At 54.3% G+C, this 19,737-nt stretch overlaps 1 protein-coding gene across 1 annotated transcript in view; it reads left to right on the top strand.

Moving 5' to 3' along the window:
* Positions 1-11,326: 11,326 nt before the first annotated feature.
* LOC310637709 (cytochrome P450 11B, mitochondrial-like) overlaps positions 11,327-19,737 on the top strand; it is a gene marked incomplete at both ends in the record, with an annotated part of 16,781 nt that continues 8,370 nt past the window's right edge. The window contains 4 exons of the mRNA XM_083358210.1: positions 11,327-11,571; positions 16,730-16,885; positions 18,725-18,924; positions 19,042-19,245. Of these exons, the coding sequence (XP_083214336.1) occupies positions 11,327-11,571; positions 16,730-16,885; positions 18,725-18,924; positions 19,042-19,245 (805 nt within the window). The remainder of the gene's footprint in view (positions 11,572-16,729; positions 16,886-18,724; positions 18,925-19,041; positions 19,246-19,737) is intronic.

Below are 19,737 nucleotides of genomic sequence, written 5' to 3'. Positions count from 1 at the left end.
CGGGGACGACTTTCCGGGTTTCCCCCAAGGTCGGTCTGCCTGGCGGTCAGAGGCCCCGGTCCTGCCGGTCAGCTGGTGGCTCCGGCTGCCCCCCCCCGCCACCTCCCTTCGTAAGTCTTGGCCCTCTGGCGCGGCCACCTCCCCCGGCCCTCCCGTCTCCCCGCGGGAACCTTCCGCCCACGTCACGGGCCTGCGGGGGGTGGGGAAGGAAGCCTCTTCCAGCTAAAGGCATTGCCTTCCGTTAAGACCACTAAGCCCCCTCCCCGAAAGCCACGAGGACCCCCCCTCACTTTTCTCTCCCACTCTAAGCACTTCTTCCCCCGTAGGTCTTTCCATTTTATGAATAATTTAAGAAAAATAAACAGCACAAAAGAATAAAAAAAAACCTTAATAGAAATCAGGTAGAAGGAACTTGTGTTAGCACCTCCTGTTTTTGTACTTAAGATAATTAATGATGCTACTAGAACAATGACTTCTAATACTAATATTGCTATTAATACTCCCTCTCGCTGATCCTGACTTTAAAAGGGAAAAGACGGACTGCTTTGTAAATACCGTTTGGAAATTTACGTGAATTTTTACAAGCTGTTAAAGAATTCTGAGCCTGTTTGTGGGGGAAAAAAAAAGCAAAAACGGAACTTTTCCTGGGGAGAAAAGACGGAATATCCGAACGGAGAGGAGCGGCGAGGATGCGAAGGAGCCAGACGCCGAGCGGTGGACCAGTAAAGCACAATTCGCACACCGTCTCCTGCAGCACTTCACAATAATAAGAATCATAATAAAAAAACAGAGGATACTCTTGTAGTAGACCGGCGTGGCGCCTTCTTCCTCCGCGCAAGCGAGGCTACTCTGCGGGTGGGGGGGGGAGGGCTTGCTCTCTGCACATGCTCCGAGCACCGTCGACCTTGGGCCGGCCTGGAGGCCCAGCCAGGAGCAAAGGAGCCGCAAGGAAGCTGGCTCTTTCCCCGCTCGCCCTTCTTTCTCCTCCCGCAGGTTTCCCCACCGCGGCTGTGTCTTACACGAGGGGGCTCTTCTGGTGTCCAGCCCTCCAAGCTCACGTCGAGGAGGCCCGTCCGGTGGCCTTTCGAGCCTCGACCGACGCCCTCCAGCCGGCTCTTCGCTCGCGCTCCCCTCCCCCATCCCCGCTCGCTGCTTCTGAGGAGAGCTCCGAGGGGCCCAGCGACGGACACCCCCCCCTCCCGCCGCTCTTCCCAGACGCCCCCGCCGACCTTTGGGCCCCGCCCTCTTTCCCCCCACTGACCCTCCTGGGAAGGTCGAAGGCGCCGCACTCCCAGGGGTTCTGCCTGCGCCTGGACGGAGCCCGGCTCCAGGTGACCTTCCTTCTTCTCGCCTGGCAGCGGAAGCGGGCGACCGTGGGCTCCCTGGGGCGCGCCCCGGCTTTGGCCCCGCAGCTTCGGTAACCTGCCGTGCGCCAGACTCGGAACTGCGAGGGGATCTCGCTTCCCGTTGCCCCGGTGGCAGCCCCGAAGGGAACGGTGGCCCCTCCGGTCAGAGGTCAGGCCAGGGGTCGGCAAGGCGTCAGCGGCGCCCCCTCCCCAAATGCCAGGAGCGCCTCGCTGGGCAGCCCAGGAGGGCAACTTCCGGAGCTCTATGAGGAGGCCAAGTTAGAATTAACTCTCATCCTGACCCTAACCCTCCCGGGCTGAAGTCAAGGTCTCCACGGCTGCAGACCCCTATCCGCCACGCCGTCCTGCCGGGCTCCGCAAACCTCCCCCGGGGCGTTTTGTAAGGACGTCTTGTTTCGGTCGCGTCCCGAGAGGCTGCTTCCGGCTTCCCCCGCCCAAATTTTCGCCAGTGGTCCAAGTTCGCTCTGAGCGGCCTGTCGAGGGGAAAAGGGCCTTTTCTGGGGGGGGGGGCTGGAGGGCCGCCGGGCGAAAGCAAGGAGAAGCTTCCCTTCCTGAAGAGAATTGCGGCCTGGATTCAGAAGAGCGGGGAGCCCAGGCTGGCCTTTTGGCTCCCCCAGCAAATGAACGTGACGGAAGGGAAGGAAGAGATCCGTGTGTCTGCTGTTAGACCGGGGCTGGAGGAAGGGAGGGAGGAAAAGGAAGGAAGGAAAAGGAAGGAGATGGGAATGGGAAGGAAGGAAGGAAGGAGATGGGAATGGGAAGGAAGGAAAAGGAAGGAAGAAGAAAGGAAATGGAAGGAAGTAGATGGGAAGGAAGGAAGGAAAAGGAAGGAAGGAAATGGGAATGGAAATGAAGGAAGGAAAAGGAAGGAGAAGGAAGGAAGGAAGGAGATGGGAAGGAAGGAGATAGGAAGGAAGGAAGAAAGGAAGGAAGGAAGGAAGGAAAAGGAAGGAAGGAAATGGGAATGGAAATGAAGGAAGGAAAAGGAAGGAAGGAAGGAGGAAGGAAGGAAGGAAGGAAAGAAAAGGAAGGAAGGAAATGGGAATGGAAATGAAGGAAGGAAAAGGAAGGAGAAGGAAGGAAGGAAGGAAGGAGATGGGAAGGAAGGAGATGGGAAGGAAGGAGATAGGAAGGAAGGAAGGAAGGAAGGAAGGAAAAGGAAGGAAGGAAATGGGAATGGAAATGAAGGAAGGAAGGAGAAGGAAGGAAGGAAGGAGGAAGGAAGGAAGGAAGGAAAGAAAAGGAAAGAAGGAGATGGGAATGGAAATGAAGGAAGGAAGGAGATGGAAATGGGAAGGAAGGAAAAGGAAGGAAGGAAGGAAGGAAGAAAGGAAGGAGAAGGAAGGAAGGAAAAGGAAGGAAGGAGAGGGGACGGAAGGGAAGGGAGCCTCCGGAGCTCCCTTGGTCAATCCGAGTCCCGAGGCTGTGGCCGGCTGAAGAGGCCTCTTGCAGGGTCTCCACCAGCGACCTCCAAGTAACAAAGGGAAGCGCGGAGGAGCGACCCCCGCGGCCCAGCATCCTGCTGATTCTTGGAGGGAGAGAGGGGCCCTTTCCAAGGCGCTGGGCAGGGCAGACAGGCAGGGAAAGGTGGGGCTTGTACTTCGGCCCCCCCTTCTGTCCCCAGCCCCCCCCCCCCGCCGTGAGCTTGGAGCTCTTCTGCCAGAGAGGACAGTGTGGATCTGTTCCCCAATAGTTATTTATATTTATATTTATATTTATTAAATTTTTATACCGCCCTTCTCCCGAAGGACTCAGGGCGGTGTACAGGGCAATAAACATTAAAAAACAAAGTACAAAAGTTAAAAACAATTAAATGATTTATGCCCGATATATACAATAGTTAAATCCATATTAAAACCCAACCCCAAACCCATCAGACCAGGCCGGCTTGCTCAAATAAATAAGTTTTTAGATCCCGCCGGAAGGAGCGAAGGTCGGGGGCCATCCGGAGCTCAACCGGCAAGCGGTTCCACAGGTCTGGCGTGCCCACAGAGAAGGCCCTCCCCCTGGGGGCCACCAGACGGCATTCTCTGACCGGTGGCACCCTGAGGAGGCCCTCTCTGTGGGAGCGCACTGGACGGAGGGAAGTTGATGCCGGCCGCAGGTGTTGCCGAAGGTAATCCGGACCCATGCCATGTAGGGCTTTGTAGGTCATTACCAGCACCTTGAATCTTTGTAGTAACACTTCCCCTCCCCCCTGATCCTTTGCAACTTGGCGGTTGACTTGAACCCCCACTCCACTCTCCGGACAAAGCGGCTCCGCTCAGCTTCCCATTCTTCCCGGAACCGCGCAGCTGCTCTCCGCCCTGCGGGTGGCGGCTGCGAGAAGCGGAGGGGCGCTGAAGGCAGCCCCCACACCTGCCGGGGCCAGCCTGGGGGTCTTCCTGAAGGCGCGCCTGGTGCCGGGCGGGAGGAGGTCAAGCTGCCGCCTCCGTCCCGCGGCCGCTGAGTCAGGCGGAGGTTGCGCGAGGGTCAGCTCAGGTCAGGCTGCCGCAGCGGGGGCGGGCCGGGCTCTTCCCGCCCCCGCCGCAGTCCGTCGGCCCTACAGGACAGCTGTGGCGCAGAGACGGAAAGGACAGCGCGGGGGGGGGGGGGGGCGGGCGGAAAGATGGGGACGGATTCCTTTGGCTGCGCCGGGTGTGTGTGTGTGCAGCGAGCACAAACGCGGGCGGGGACGTCACGTGCTCATTCTCCCCCCACCCCCCGACTACAAATCCCAGCATACTGAGCCCGCGCTTCCTCCCTGGAAAGGAAGGCGAGGCACCTTCCTCCCCTTGGAGGGACCGTAATTTGGACTGGTTCCGGCCCCGGAAGTGGCACGAGTAGATCCCCTCGGGAGGGCCTTCTGCCGTTGCCTTCCACAGCGGCCAGGAAAGGCGGATAGCCTTTACCTGCCAGGAAATAGCGAGAGAGACCCCCAAAGGGCCCGAAGAGCGAGCGCGCCACAGCAGCGGGAAGGCAGGGCGGGTTCCGCCGGTCGCTTTCGCCCGCGTTTCCGAGCGGGGGTCTGCAAAGGGGCGCTCCTGTCCTCTCCCCCCCGCCCCGTCGGAGAGCAGGCGGGATTTCCCAACGCAGCTTTCCACATCGCCCCCCCCCCGGAAGTGCACAGCCAGGGTCGAGGCTGATGGGGAGGGTCTCTCTCTCTACCTCCACGGGGGTCTTCGAGGGCGATTTAGGTGCCTTGTGAGGAGGGGGCTGAGTCCCTCCTTCCTTCGGGGCTCCGCCTGCTTCTGCCCCGCTTCGCGGAGGGCCCCGGGGAGTCACCTTCACTCCCCAGATTGGTTCGCCGGTGAAGGTGAGATCCTGCAGCCGCTGCGGTTCCTGGAAGGAAGCGGCTGGCTCCGGCCGCTACAGGCGGGGAGAGAGGAGCCACCGATCCGGGGACCCCCGCGCGGCTGCCTTCCGGCGGCCCTGGGACGCTCCTGCAAACCCGCCCCGCCTCCCTCCCCCAGGCGCCTCCGGTTCTCTAGCGGGGTGGCGGCTGCGGGGCCGAGACCACCCGGTGCGCCTCTGGCGGGGTCCTCCTCCGCCCCCTGCGGCCAAGGAGCGGGAGGTCGGGCTGCCCGATCCCGGGAAGGGGGGGGCGCCAACAGGAGACCCTCCCTGCGGTTCTCCAGGCGGGGCGGGGCCGCTCGTGGGCTCCGCTCCTCGGGTCGCGGGCGGTTGGAGCTCAGCCTGAGCGGCTCCGAGTGGATGGGCTCGGCTGCCCCGGCGAGGCCCGGAGGGGTCGTTAGCCGGAGAACTCGGTGCCTTCGCCGTCCCCCCCCCCCCCCCGTTTATAAGCGGGCCTCCGCTCCCTCCGGGTCCCTTCAAGGTCATCGCTGCGGGGCCGCCATTCCCCGACGGGCCGCTAGGTGGAGCAGCGCGCCAAGTCCCCGGCTTTCGGGCGCTGCGGCGGAGCCGGGAAGCGGAGCCCGAGCGTCGCGGCGGCCTGAATTCCGGAGGAGTCGGTGTCTTCCGTCTGCCGGCTCCGATGCAGCCCAGACGCTGCTCCGCAGCCGAGGAAGCGCTGCAGGGACGGGAGTCTTCAGCGAGCCGGGCCGCTGCCTCGGGAGCGCCCCAAAGGGAGCCACTCCGGCATCATTGGGGGGGGGCACAAACGGGGGTTTCATTGGAAACAGGCCGAGGTCAAGCCGGTCCCTGTCTTGCAAGGCTGCCCTGACCGATACGGGGCTCCCGAAATCGGAGGAGTGATGATAGACAATGGATGCAGCAGGAGGTGCACGTTTTAAGCACTACGGATACACATTTGAAGCGGCAATAACAATGCAAGAAAACGCAACCCAAAGAAGGGGCAGACTTTCCTGGGGAGCCCCAGGCAAGCAAAGGCCGGGTGTGGGGGTGTGCGTGCAGGCCTCCTGCCTGGATAGTCCTTCTCTCCAACCTGGCCCTTCAGCCATCTTGGCTGGGAATCGTGGGCACTTGAGTCCCAACTCATCTGGCAGGCAGGCAGGTCTATGGAGGGAGTCTGCCATGGGGAGAGGGAGGCTGGATGGCAGTAGGGAAGCCACGCCTGGACGATTCCTCTCTCCGTTCTTTCTTCTCATGCCAGCTTCAAGACAGGGGGAGACAGCCACACTTTTTCCAAGTTGCAAATCTTAAAGGCAAAAGCTTTTGTGATCTGTCAAAGGTTGCGCCCTCACCTGGCCGCCTCCCAGGATGCACTGCGGGTCTCCCAGGCTTCTGTAAGAGGTGGCACAAAGGGCAGGCAAGGGCTGGCAAAGGGTACCCAGATGTCAGGGGGCGGCCCGTTCCTCTGGATGGTGGAGCTCTCCAGAAAGGCTTTGGGGTGGCTGCTCTCTCTCTCTTTCTTTGTGTGTGTGAGAGAGAGAGACAGAGAGAGAGGGAGAGGGAGGGAGGGAGAGGGAGAGAGAGAGGGAGAGAGAGAGGGAGAGAGAGAGGGAGAGAGAGGGAGAGAGAGAGGGAGAGAGAGAGGGAGAGAGAGAGGGAGAGAGAGGGAGAGAGGGAGGGAGAGAGAGCGAGGGAGAGACAGAGAGAGAGGGAGAGACAGAGAGAGAGGGAGAGACAGAGACAGAGAGAGACAGAGAGGGGGAGGGAGGGAGGGAGAGAGAGAGAGAGAGAAAGAAACTCTCCATCTCCCAGGGTGGGTTCCTGGCCCGTACCTGCATCATGCAATACTCCAGAACTGGCCTTCTCCAAAAGCTGGTCACTGCATTTGCACAAAAGGTCTGGTTTATCTGGGGTTAAACTTGGTTTTGTGGCTTAATGTCATCTGTCACACAAGCTTTTTGGCATATTGTGGAAATGGATTCGGTCCAACCTCAAACTGGACCATGTCAATATAATTAATATATTAATATACATTTATTATTACTATATGTTAATTTAATATTAATCATATTGATATTAATCATATTAATATTATATTAATATGTAACATTTGAGTATTAGTACCACTTGACATTATTAGTACTCCAAGTATGTGAAGTATTAATACTTCCTGACGCTTCCCTTAAACCAAAGGAAGGGGTGGAAATGAACAATTCGGGAAAAAGAAAAAGTAAAGAGAAATCCAGGATGTGGCTGGTTAGTGCAAGTCCCCTTCAATAGAAAAGAAGAGAGAATAGCATAGAATATAGAATAGAACAGAACAGAATAGAACAGAATATAGAATAGAACAGAACAGAACAGAATATAGAATAGAATAGAGAATAGAGAATAGAATAGAATAGAATAGAATAGAATAGAATAGAATAGAATAGAATAGAATAGAACAGAACAGAATAGAACAGAATATAGAATAGAACAGAACAGAACAGAATATAGAATAGAATAGAGAATAGAGAATAGAATAGAATAGAATAGAATAGAATAGAATAGAATAGAATAGAATAGAATAGAACATAGAACATAGAACAAAACATAGAACAGAACATAGAACAGAACAGAATGCAGTGGGTTCTGCGGAAGTCCACAGCCTGTCTTTGGCTCCCTGCCACTGAGCTGGTGCAGAAGTTTTTCCAACATAACAAAACAGCTGTTAACATGAAGGTGAATCTGGATGGCCCAGAATCTTGATTGGTGCTTTTTTTAATTTACTGTATCTAAGCCATTTCCGGTGTTTACGGAACATCTTCATTAACAGAGCAGAGAGAAGCTGAGAATTTTTTTTGGAAAGGACAGCCGAGCACGTCAACACTCAGGGCCTCTTTCCAAGGCTTTTCCGATCCATCCATCACCGGCGGAGGCTGTTTTCAATCTTGTTATCGGGCACTCCATCTGTCACAGGCGCCTCTGGCGTCTTCTGCTCCCCCCTCCGACAAGGCCATTACGTTCTGAAAGCTCAAGGGTGGCACAGGCAGCATTTCCACCCCACACCAGTCGGGCTTCCCGAGAGAGCACCCAAAAGGTTCCACCCCCAGCCCAACGGCAAGCAGGCCTTCTCTTGGACTGATGCAGGCAGCCACCAACGGCTAGCGTGGAATTGGCTCTGGGGCCAAAGCTGTGCGGGCTGGCCATAAATGCTCTTGATGGGCTCGGGGGGGGGGACTCTGTCCAACTTGCAAGATATGGCTGATGGCAGAGGACTCCCTCACAGGACAGTTCTTCAGGCTTGTGAAGAGGACGCAGTGCGCCTCCAAGGGCTGGGCCACAATTCCAGGGAGGTCTACAGTTAAGGTGGTGGCTCCAGCCTTAAGACCAAAGCCCTTTTAACCTTTGTCCTGTCAATCAGAAAGAGCTGGGCTTTATTGGATGGCTTGGCTCCCGTATTGAAGTTTCTGACCCCTCCCCACAGACATCCCAGGCCCAGGCAATTCAGGAGCCGGTGAAGTCCAGTCTCATGAAGAGAAGGACCAGGGGGGACAGGATAGCTGTCTTCCAATATTTGAGGGGCTGCCCCAAAGAAGGGGGGTGGGGCAACCTCTTCTCCAAAGCCCCTGAGGACAGGACAAGAAGCAACGGAGGGAAACTCATCCAGGAGAGAAGCAACCTGGAACTGAGGAGAAAATTCCTGACAGTGAGGACAATTATTCCATGGAACGGCTTCCCTCCAGAGGTTGTGGGTGCTCCATCACTGGAGGTCTTCAAGAAGGGGGTTGGACTAGAAGACCTCCAAGGTCCCTTCCAAAGTATTGTTAATTTCCTACTTCTTCCAAGCTTGAGATGGCTTTGCCCATCCAGCCCCCCGCTGCTCTTCAGCGCCCCACTGATCCTTGGGGATCAGGCTCCGGACTTTGCCCAACTCCTGTTCTTGCTGCTCCTGGGTGAGGGGCTGTGAGACCCCTGGCTGGGGAGGCCTCTGCTGCCCGTCATTCCCAACCCTTGGAGGGGGCAGAGAACACCCTACAAGTGCCTGGACATGGGGCTCTTCCCCCCCCCGCACTTCCAAGGTGCCCGCCCAGTGCAGAGCAGGGTCCGGCCCAGTCCGGCAGGGAGAAGGCCGTGGGGAGGGGATGCACACCAGGAACCGGAGGAAAAAGGCGAATACAGCTGACAAATAAATACAAGTAATCCTTGACTTACGACCTCAGCTGAGCCCCAGATTTCTGTTGTTAAGTGAGTTTTGCCCCATTTTACGACCTGTCTTACTGCAGCTGTTAAACGAATCACCGCAGCGGGTAAGTCAGTCACACGGTCGTTAAGTGAAACTGGCTTCCCCACTGACTTGGCTTGTGGGGAGGTCACAAAAGGGGAATCACTTGACACACACACACACACGGGACGCTACAACCATGGTAGGTAGAGGCCAGCTGCCGAGCGGCCAATTTCTGACCCCTTGACCACAGCGATTCTGCAACGTTGTAAGAGCGCTGAACGGTCCTAAGTTGCTTTTTCAGCACCGTTGTATCTTTGAATGGACCTTAAACGAATCGTTGCAAGTCAAGGACGCCCTGTAGACAAAAGGGCTCCCCCCTCGACTCGTTCGGTTTTTGAAACTCGCACCGGGCTCGGTTTCTGCTGGGGAGGTGACCTTCCCTGAAACTGGGGGATCCCCTCCCTCCTCCCTCTCAGACGCCCCAAGAAAGAAAAAAAGATGGTGGGGGTGGGGAGCACGGAAAGGAAGGCAGAGGGGGGCTGCAAACTCCTTTATTCCCGGGGTCCTTTGCCATTAAACTCTTCACGGGAAGGCCCCCCCCTTCCAGGCCCGTGCACTGCTTCAAAGGGAGCCGCTGTTCCAAGAAGCACACACACACACACACACACACACACACTGCCACTGCCCAGCCTTGCCCTCCTTGCCTTTGTGGTATTTTTAGCCCAGGGAGAAGTTCGGAGGCAAAAGGGCTTCCGCCCACGTCCTTTGCAGCTCCGGGGACTGTGGCCAGGCCTTCCCCTCCTGGATGCTGTGGACCCCCAGGGCCTCTGGCACCCCCTCGCTGGCTGCCACTCACGGCCACCTTCCCCCTGAACTGGAGGGGGCAATCAGCCAATGTATCTTCCTGCCAAATGTGGGCCCGTCCCTCTCCTGCCTTCCCCTCCTCAAGATGCACCTTTAAGGTCCTTTTAAGCTGGCAGACATCACAGTCTTTAAAACGGTCTTTCTCAACCTTGGCAACTTGAAGATGGGTGGACTTCAACTCCCAGGATTCCCCAGCCAGCTTTGCTGGCTGGGGAATCCTGGGAGTTGAAGTCCACCCATCTTCAAGTTGCTAAGGTTGAGGAGCACTGCTTTGAAACGCCTGGCCTCCAAATGGGGGCTGGGTTGAAGCCAATCCATGTGAAACATGTGTCTGTGTTGTGTGTGTGTGTGTGTGTGTGTGTTTGTGTGTCTCTTGGCCCTCTGGGTGCGACTTGAGAGCTGTGGATGCTGCAGAGGGAGAAAAACCCCTGGGGTAAGCTTTGAACTAACAAAGGAGAATATTTATAGCTCAGGGTTGAAATGAGGGGTCCTTGGTGCCCTCTGAGCCTGGTGCTTTCCTTGCAGACACTCCGTTAGCCAAAGTAGGTAACACCATCAGTGCTAGAAGGGAGGGGGGGTTTGTGGAGAGGAGGAGGAGGAGGAGGAGGAGGAGGAGGAGGAGGAGGAGGAGGAGGAGGAGGAGTAGTTGGTGGAGGTGGAGGAGAAGGACTGTGGCGTCCTTTGTGCTCTCTGAGCCTGGTGGTTATCTTCCAGACGTCTCATGACCCAACTAGGTAACATCATCAGGGCTACCTAATGTTATCTAGCTTGGGGAATGAAACATCTGCAAGGAAACAAGCTCAGAGGGGCACCAGGGAGCCCTCACATTGACCACCGTCTGCATTTTAGGCTCTTGCCAAATTCAGGCAGAAGGAGGTACTTGATCCAGGCACTTGACCACAACTCCCTGTCCCCAGTTGGCCACCCTCTGAAAGTAAAGGTGTGTTTGTGTGTACCTGAAGGCGAGATTATCTCCTGAATGGTTTGCCTACAAAGTGAGGAGATTTCTTCTGGAGCCGGAGGAGATTGAGGGCACCGAGCAGGAGGGAAGCCGGTGTGATCTTCTGGGGTCTGGAGGCCCTCAGCTTAAGTTCAGAGCTGTCTTCCTCTTGTGTAAATGCTGAAGTTCTTTAGTGCCGTTCCTGGCTGTGCAATTCAGAACCTTGCAGTTCTTCTGCTGATCTTCTGCGTCTCGCCTGCGATTCTTCTGGGGTTCTTTTGCGATTCTTCTGTGGCTTTTCTGAGGTTCTTCCGAAATTCTCCTGTGGCTCTGGAGGTTTTTCTTCTGCGGTTCTTCTAGCTCCCGTTAATTCTTCTCCTTCAACATGTCTGTGGAGACATGTTGAAGGAGGCATGTTCTCCTGCAAGGCGTTTCCCTGGCCTCAGAGCCCCCCCCTTTCCTGGCTGAGGGGGAGCAGGTGAGAACAGAAGCGGCAGGGAAAGCGCCCAGGCAGAGCCCGCCTGGCTGCCCCACCCGCCCGGCTGTGGCAGCTGTCCTTGGGCAGGGGGAGGTCCGCTCGGATAAAAGAGGCCTCATTTGCCGTCCTTCCGAGGAGGGAGCCCAGAGCCGGCAAGGGACCCTGACCAAGAGCAGGAGATGGGGGCATGCAGCCGCCTCAGCCCCTGCTCTGCTCACCCCGGCCTTTCTCGGGCCCTCTGCCACTCCCTGGCCCCCGCTGCGGTCACTAAGCTGAGCCCCCCCAAGGCGCAGCCCTTCGAGGCCATCCCACGCAACGGGCACAGTGCCTGGCTCAACCTCTTCCAGTTCTGGAGGACCAACGCCTTCCAGAACCTCCACCACGTCATGGACAGGAACTTCCAGAACCTGGGACCCATCTACAGGTGAGTTTCCCCCCTTTCCCCCCCCACCCTAGGTGGGTCAGACGGCTCCCACTCCCGGCTTTTAAGCGGGGTGGGTGGGATTGGCCACGCTGCACAGCTGGGCTGGGTCACCTGAGAGGGCTTGGAAGGAAAGTCCTCACCTGATGAGGTCAGCTAGCTCTGTGTCAGTGTGTTTGTTTGTGTGTGTGTGAGAGAGAGGGAGGGAGGGAGGGAGGGAGAGAGAGTGTGTGTCCTTGTTGCTCTCACAGTTTTTTTCTTTCTTGCAGACGTTTCATTAGCCAAACTAGGTAACATCGTTAGTGCTAGAAGATGCAAACCCCGCCCCCCCATTAGCACTGATGACGTTACCCAGTTGGGTCATGAAACGTCTGCGAGGAAAAAAACCCCACAACCTCAGAGAGTAGCAAAGAAGACCCATCGTTTCAATCCGGAGCCACAAAGATTTGCCTTTTTCAGAGAGAAAGTCAGACCCAAACTTCTCTCCTTCCTTGTTAGCAATATGACGTTTTATTTCCCAAAGAAGGGAACGGCCTCCGAACGGCCCCTCTGAAGCCACCTCCGTTCAGCCGGATGTCCCACCATCAATCAACCTGCCTGAAGTATTTTGTCCTGCTTTGTGACATTAGCCAGGCGGGTTGAGGATGATGGGTCGGAAGGTCACCAGATGCGGAGAGAGACGCTGCTTTTGGACGAAGGCTGGGTTCATGCCTAAAGGTTGTTTGTCCAGATTGTGATCCCTAGATGGCTGGAAAAAAAGCTGCTGAGCAATATCTGGCACAAACTTTCCTATTCAAAGGAGACTTTACCTGGCTCAGTCTCCACCTGGGTCCGTAGAAGAGCACGGCCCTGAGGCCGGAGGCGTCTGGACCAGGTGGCCAGGGAAGTCCTGGGGTGAGTGGGTCCCCCTCCTGATCTTTCCTCCAAGGCTTTAAATATGCACCTCTCACACCATTGAGTTTGGGCTGGCTAGGTGTGATCCCGCACCGTCCCCCGTAGGGGAATACAGGGGGGTCCTCCGCTTATAACCATCCGTTTGGGGACTGTTTGAAGTTACGACGGCACTGAAAAAAGGGACTTATGACCGGTTTTCACACCTGCGACTGGTTGCAGCCTCCCCGTGGTCACGTGAGCAAAATTCAGAGGCTTGGCCACTGACTCATATTTATGACGCTTGTGGTGTCCCAAGATCACGCAATCCCCTTTTGTGACCTTCTGAGAAACAAAGTCAAGGGGGAAGCCAGTTCCACTTAACAACCGTGTTACTAGACCCCTGGTGGTGCAGTGGCAGTACTGCAGGCTAATTCTGCCCACAGCCAGCAGTTCGATCCTGACTGGTTCGAGGTTGACTTAGCTTTCCGTCCTTCTGAGGTCGGTAAAATGAGGACCCAGATTGTTGGGGGCGACAGATGCCGCCTCTGCAAATGGCTTAGAGGGGGCTGTAAAGCGCTGTGGAGCGGAATATAAGTTGGAGGCCTATTTGCTACTAACTTACTAACTGCAGTGATTCCCTGAACAACTTTGGTGAGAAAGGTCCTAAAACGGGGCAAAAGTCACTGAACAAATGTTTTGCTTAGCAACAGAAATCTTGGGCTCCATCGTGGTCGTAAGTCGAGGACTCTCTGTATGGGTGGGTGAAGGCACCTGGTCCAGTTTCCTGGCAGAGCGCTGATCGGGAATGGCTGCCCGTGAAGTCCTCAGCCTGCGAGGCAGGGGTGGCACCCTTCTCAGAAGACGGGGGAGACCCCTGCCCAGCAGGAAAGGAATCTTTGCGATGCAGACAACGCTTCGGGGTGGAGGTGGGGGAGGGGTTTCCCCAGCTGTACAGGGGGTCCTCGACCCTAATTGGGCCCCAAACTTCTCTCGGTCAGTGGGACATTTGTTAAGTCAGCTTTGTCTTGTTTTGCCATTTTTCTTGGCCCTGTTGTTAAGCAAATCATTGCAGCTGTTAAGCCAGTCACACCGTTGTTAAGTGAACCCGGCTTCCCCGTTGAATGTTGCAAAAGGGGATCACATGACCTCAGGAGGTCACAACTGTCATAAATATCAGCCAGTTGCAGAGGGCCTGAATTCCGATCACGTGACCGCGGAGATGCTGCAACGGGGCTAAGTATAAAAAAGATCACAAATCGCTTTCTTTTCAGTGCCGTTGTAACTTTGAATGGTCACGAAATGAACCGTTGCAAATCAAGGACTACCTGTAGAAAAACGGAGAGGATTCTTCGAGTGAGAATGGAAATCCCTGAATAGCAACAAGGGAGAATATTTGCGGCTCCGGGTTGGGACGAGGGGTCCCTACATCGATCGGTGCAAAGCAACCTGTTCACGAAGGTTTTCCGATTTGGGTCTGGGGGGGCGGGGGGGGGAAAGCGGGCTGGATAGGACAGGCTAGGAGAGCACTTTTAAATGCCTTGCAAGCATTCTGAGGAACTTGCTGAGACCACACAAAATGCAAAACACACACACACAGGCACACACAGGCGTGTTCTGAGAATAAGTCAAGAAGAATAAAGAAAGAGGGCCCTGCTGGTTCTAAAAGAGATACAAGCGGCAGCTTGATTGAAGACAGAGGCCAAGGTCTCCCTGGCCAGGATGGGTGGCCAGAAGCGAAATGGCTCTGCTAGCAGAACTGAGAAAGGACAGTTTTCTCGTGACTGACCAGGGTCTCCCAATCTTGGCAACCTGAAGAAGGGGGGGACTTCAACTCCCAGAATCCCCCAGCCAGCAAGATGCAGAGAAGAGCAACAAAGTTGATGAGGGGACCGGAGGCTGTGAAAAGTTCATATATGAACATATGAAAAACGGTGGCAGGAATTGGGTGTGTCTAGTCTAGCAAAGAGACGGACATCAACCCAAAAGCGGAGCAGTCCTTGTCCCAAGTAGAAATGGTGGCGTCCACTTCAGTGGGGAGGTGCAGAGGAGACAGGCAACAGAGAGCCACGCGGAGGCTGTAGGGGCTGTCCCCATTCACACCCAGGGTGATGATAACTCCTCCCCATTGGCCAGCCATGGTGTGGGAACACCTCAAGCCAGATAGTTTGATTAAAGCTTGATAAAGGCCTGGAGACTACAACATGAGAAGAACGGTTGCAGGATTTGGGAATGGTCAGTCTAGAGAGAAGAAGGACTGGGGTGGGGGTGGGGGTGGGGAGTGGAACATGATAGCAGTATTTCAATATTTGAGGGGCTGCCCCAAAGAAGAGGGAGTCAAGCTATTCTCCAAAGCACCAGAAAGCAGGAGAAGAAGCAACGGAGGGAAACTCATCCAGGAGAGAAGCAACCTGGAATTGAGGAGAAACTTCCTGACAGTGAGGACAATTAACCAGTGGAACAGAAGTTGCCACCAGAAGTTGTGGGTGCTCCAACGTTGGAGATTTTAAAGAAGAGACTGGGCAGCCATTTGTCTTGAAGGGCACAGGGTCTCCTGCTTCAGTTGAGGGGGGTGGTGGTCTGGAAGGCCTCCGATGGTTCTTTCACATGTGTTCTAGTGTTCACTCTGTGGTCTGGCCTTGGGGCAGAAATGTGTAACCCAGAGGTTCATCCTTTCAGCCCTTTGGGTCTCCGGCTCTTTGTCTAGGTGGATAAAACAGATCAGATCAGATCAGAATAGAGCTGGAAGGGACCTTGGAGGTCTTCTAGTCCAGCCCCCTGCTCAAGCAGGTGACCCTGTATCATTCCAGGCAAATGGCTGTCCAGTCTCTTCTTAAAAACCTCAAGTGATGAAGCACCCACCACGTCTTAAGGCAACTTCTGTTCCACTGGTTTATTGTCCTCAATGTTAGGAAGTTTCTCCATAGTTCCAGATTGCTTCTCCCCTTGATGAGTTTCCATCCGTTGTTTCTTGTCCTGCCTTTCAGGTGCTTTGGAGAACAGCTTGACTCCTTCTTCTTTGGGGCAGCCCCTGAGATACTGGAAGCCTGCTATCATGTCACCCCTAGATTAGACATAGCAAGTTCCTGGGTAAATATGGTTTATTTTGAAGGAGCAAATTTACATCTTAAGGGTCATTCTAGGATTTGTCATTCTGGCTAGGACCTTTGGCCTTCTCACTATGAAGTTAGGTTTTTATAATGTGCTCCCAACCACGGTTTGGACACAGGGCAAAAGTTGCAGCTGGTTCCAAATCTGGTGGGCAGGTTGTTGGCAGACGAGAGCCACCACACAACTCTTGGGATGCCTTCCGGTTGCCCCTTCGGTTGCCCGTTGGCCTCTGTCCCCTTCAAGGTGCTGTTTTGATCCGCTAAGCCCTGCAAGACTTGGCTTTGAGGTACCATAAGATCATCTTGCCTTGCCCTACGTGCCCCCCGACAGGGCAGAGACACCGAAGGCCCCACCTCTGGAACAGTTCGAGGGGTTGTGGCTCTGAAGGTGACCCCTTTGCTCTGGAGCACCCTCAGCCCCTCAGCATCTGGACTGCTAGCCTTCCTCAAGGCAGTCAAGACTGCACTGATGCCGTAGGCACTGAGTGTGTGTGTGTGTGGTTAAGTGGTTTGTTATTGTCTATACTACTACATAGACCAGACTAAGAAATCAATTTCCCAGGAAGGCGAAAACTGCTTATATTGAGCTTGGCTGTAATAGCAGAATCTTGCCAGTCTGCTGCTGCTGCTACTGCTTTCTCTCTCTCTCTCTCTCTCTCTCTCTCTCTCTCTCTCTCTCTCTCTCTCTCTCTCTCTCTCTCTTTCTTTTGTTCTTCCTTTCTTTTTCTTCCTTTCCTTTCCCTCCCTCCCTCCCTTTCTTTTTCTTTCTTTCTTTTTCTTTTTCTTCCTTCCTTCCTTCATACCTTCCTTCCTTCCTTCCTTCCCTCCCTCCCTCTTTCTTTCTTTCTTTCTTTCTTTCTTTCTTTCTTTCTTTCTTTCTTTCTTTCTTTCTTTCTTTCTTTCTCCCTCCCTCCCTCCCTCCCTCCCTTCCCTCCCTCCATCTTTCTTTCTCTTTCTTTCTTTCTTTCTTTCTTTCTTTCTTTCTTTCTTTCTTTCTTTCTTTCTTTCTTTCTCTCTCTCTCTCTCTCTCCCTCCCTCCCTCCCTCCCTCCCTCCCTTCCTTCCTTCCTTCCTTCCTTCTCTCCCTCCCTCTCCCTCCCTCCCTTGCTTCTTTGCTCTGATCCCAGAAGTGCAGAGCAGGCGGACGGCTCTTTCAATGACCCGATTCTGTTGCTTTGGCAGGGAAACGGTGGGCAGCCATGACAGCGTCAACGTGTTCCTACCACAGGATGCCGCCCAGCTTTTCCAGACGGAGGGGATTTTTCCACGCCGCATGGGCATAGACTCGTGGCTAGCCCACCGCGCTTTGAGGAACCACAAATGTGGCGTCTTCCTATTGTAAGTTACTGTCAGCCACACAGTCAGATGCTGTCACTGCAAGGCCCCTTCTCCCTCTGACCCCTCCGGTAGCAAGGACAGAAGGCCCGGCAGTCGGCACAGGGCAGTTGGCGAAGGCCTTGGCTTGAGGAAGGAAGGCACACCTCCTGCTTCGAACCCGGACAGCCCTGGTCCAGCTGTTCCAACTTCAAGGGAAGCTGGTGCTCCACCTCCTCCGTGGAGGGTCTCTGGCAGGAGACGGAAAGCCCACGGCCACGGAGAGGGGAGTTTCAGGACTGTGTCATCTGCAGCTTTTCCCAGATGGGTGCGTAACACCCCCAGGATCCAGAAGTGCAAGGAGCCTTCTTCCCTTTTATAACGGGCGTCTCCTGGAAGAAGGTCATCCTTACTCCAAGAAGATTGCTGTCCCCAGACAGGGGAAGACTCTTTCAGCCCCAGGCCTGGCTTCATTCATGATCCTGAAATTCTCCTTCCTCCTTGGTGGAAACGTCTTCCCGTATCTGGGGACAGCAACGTTCTTCATGCCGTGATGACACGAATAGAATAGAATAGAATAGAATAGAATAGAATAGAATAGAATAGAATAGAATAGAATAGAATAGAATAGAACAGAACAGAACAGAACAGAATAGAATAGAATAGAATAGAATATATGGAATGGAATGGAATGGAATGGAATGGAATGGAATAGAATAGAAGAATAGAAAATGTGGAATAGAATAGAACAGAATAGAATAGAATAGAAGAATAGAATAGAATAGAATAGAATAGAATAGAATAGAAAGAATAGAATAGAATAGAATAGAATAGAAAGAATAGAATAGAATAGAATAGAATAGAATAGAATAGAATAGAATAGAGGAATGGAATGGAATGGAATGGAATGGAATAGAATAGAATAGAATAGAATAGAATAGAATAGAATAGAATAAATAGGAAATAGAATAGAATAGAATTAGAATAGTATAGAATATGTAATAGAATAGAATAGAAATAAGAATTAGAATAGAATAAAATAGAATGGAAATGGATAGGATAGGACAGGACAGGACAGGACAGGACAGGGCAGAATAGAAAACAGAGCTGAAAGGGACCTTGTAGATCATCTAGTCCAACATCCCAGCCAAGCAGGAGACCTTTTTGACAGATGGCAGTTCAGTCTGTTTTTGAAAGCGTCTAGAGATGAAACTCCCACTACATCTTGAGGCAAATTGTTCCATGGGTTGATTGTTCTCACTGTCAGGAAATTTGTCCTTATTTCCACGTTGAATCTCTCATTAATCAGTTTCCATCCATTATTCCTTATCTGGCCTTCGAGCGCTTTGGAGAATAGCTTGACTGCCTCTTCTTTGGGGCAGCCCCTGAGATACTGGAGCACTGCTATCCTGTCCCCTGAATCCTTCTCTTCATTAAACTACTAGACAGACCCAATCCCAGCAACCGTTCCTTGTATGTTTTAGCCTCCCGTCCCCTGATCATCTTTGTTGCTCTTCTCTGCCCTCTTTCTAGAGTCTCAACGTCTTTTTTATAGTGTGGAGACCAAAAGCGATTGCGGTATTCTAGGTCTGGTCTTACTAAGGCTTCATTGAATGGTGTCAGTACCTGCCGTGGTCTTGATTGAATCCTTCTATTAAAGCAACTTCGGATTGCGTGGATGGAGGATTCGTGGAAGGAAGGAGCTCCAGGGGCTTCAGTGGAAAGGGGGAAGGGTCTGCCTAGTAGGAGGGCTACTGGGCAGAGGCAAGGGAGGCTCCTGCAATGAAGAGGGGCGTGGAGGTCCTTCAAGGAGAAAAGCCGGGAGTTGGAGGTCTCACCTGTGGGGGTGGCCTTGCCTTGCAGGAACGGGGAAGAGTGGCGCTCGGACCGGCTCACCCTTAACAAGGAGGTGATCAGCCCTGCTGGCACCCGGAAGTTCCTGCCCTTCCTCAACATGGTGGCCGAGGACTTTGTGGCCTTCATGCACCGGCAGGTCAGGAAGAACACCCGGGGCTCTCTGACCGTTGACCTGTACCACGACCTCTTCCGCTTCACGCTGGAAGGTACGGCCAGGCCCAAATAAGCATCCTAGCCCTAAACTGGAGGACGATTGCCCTTCTTTTTCTGTCTGGGACCTGCTGCTTGACCCTTTCCTCTCTTTGTGACCCTCCACCTAACAGCCAGCAGCTACGCCTTGTACGGAGAGCGCCTGGGCCTTCTGGAGGAGAGTCCCAAGCCCGAGTCCCAGGAGTTCATCAACGCCATTGAGACCATGTTGCAGACTACGCTGCCTCTGCTCTTCATCCCGCCAGGCGTGATGCGCTGGGTGAACAACAGGCTCTGGCAGGACCACCTGAAGGCCTGGGACATTATCTTCAGCCACGGTCAGCCTCAGAGGAGCCGGGCACTGGAGTCCTGGGGGTTGAAGGTCACTACAACAGGATGGCAGAGGCCTGGAGGATAACTGCAAAATGGGTTGGGTGGGTGAGCGAGGGGCCACTGCCCCAATGGGGCGGTGGTCAAGGTCTAGCTCTAGGACACCAAACGTGGGTTGGCCAAAGCGCATTGAGCTCCAGGGACGGCATCTGCTTTCCAGCCTCAGGCCCTTTTGGGGTTGGTTTGGATCAGCTACCTCTGTCAGGCTCCCTAGATACCTCACCACCTCCTATCTGGAGGTGGGGGATGATGGGGGATGTAGTCCATGCGGTTGAAGGGCTCAGAAGGAGAGAAGCTGCTTCAGCATGGCTGAACTTGGCCAACCTACCAGTCCTGAAGCCATCGTGCTAGGAGAGGCACGGTTTCAACAGCGGAGAATCTTTGTAGCTCAGGTTGAAAGGAGGGGTCCTCGCTGCTCTCTGAGTTTGGTGGTCTTCCTG

Source organism: Vipera ursinii (genome assembly GCF_947247035.1).
Source record: "Vipera ursinii genome assembly, chromosome: 3".
Lineage (NCBI taxonomy): Eukaryota > Metazoa > Chordata > Lepidosauria > Squamata > Viperidae > Vipera > Vipera ursinii.
Note: the sequence above shows the minus strand (reverse complement) of the source record. Positions and strands in the feature narration are given on the sequence as shown.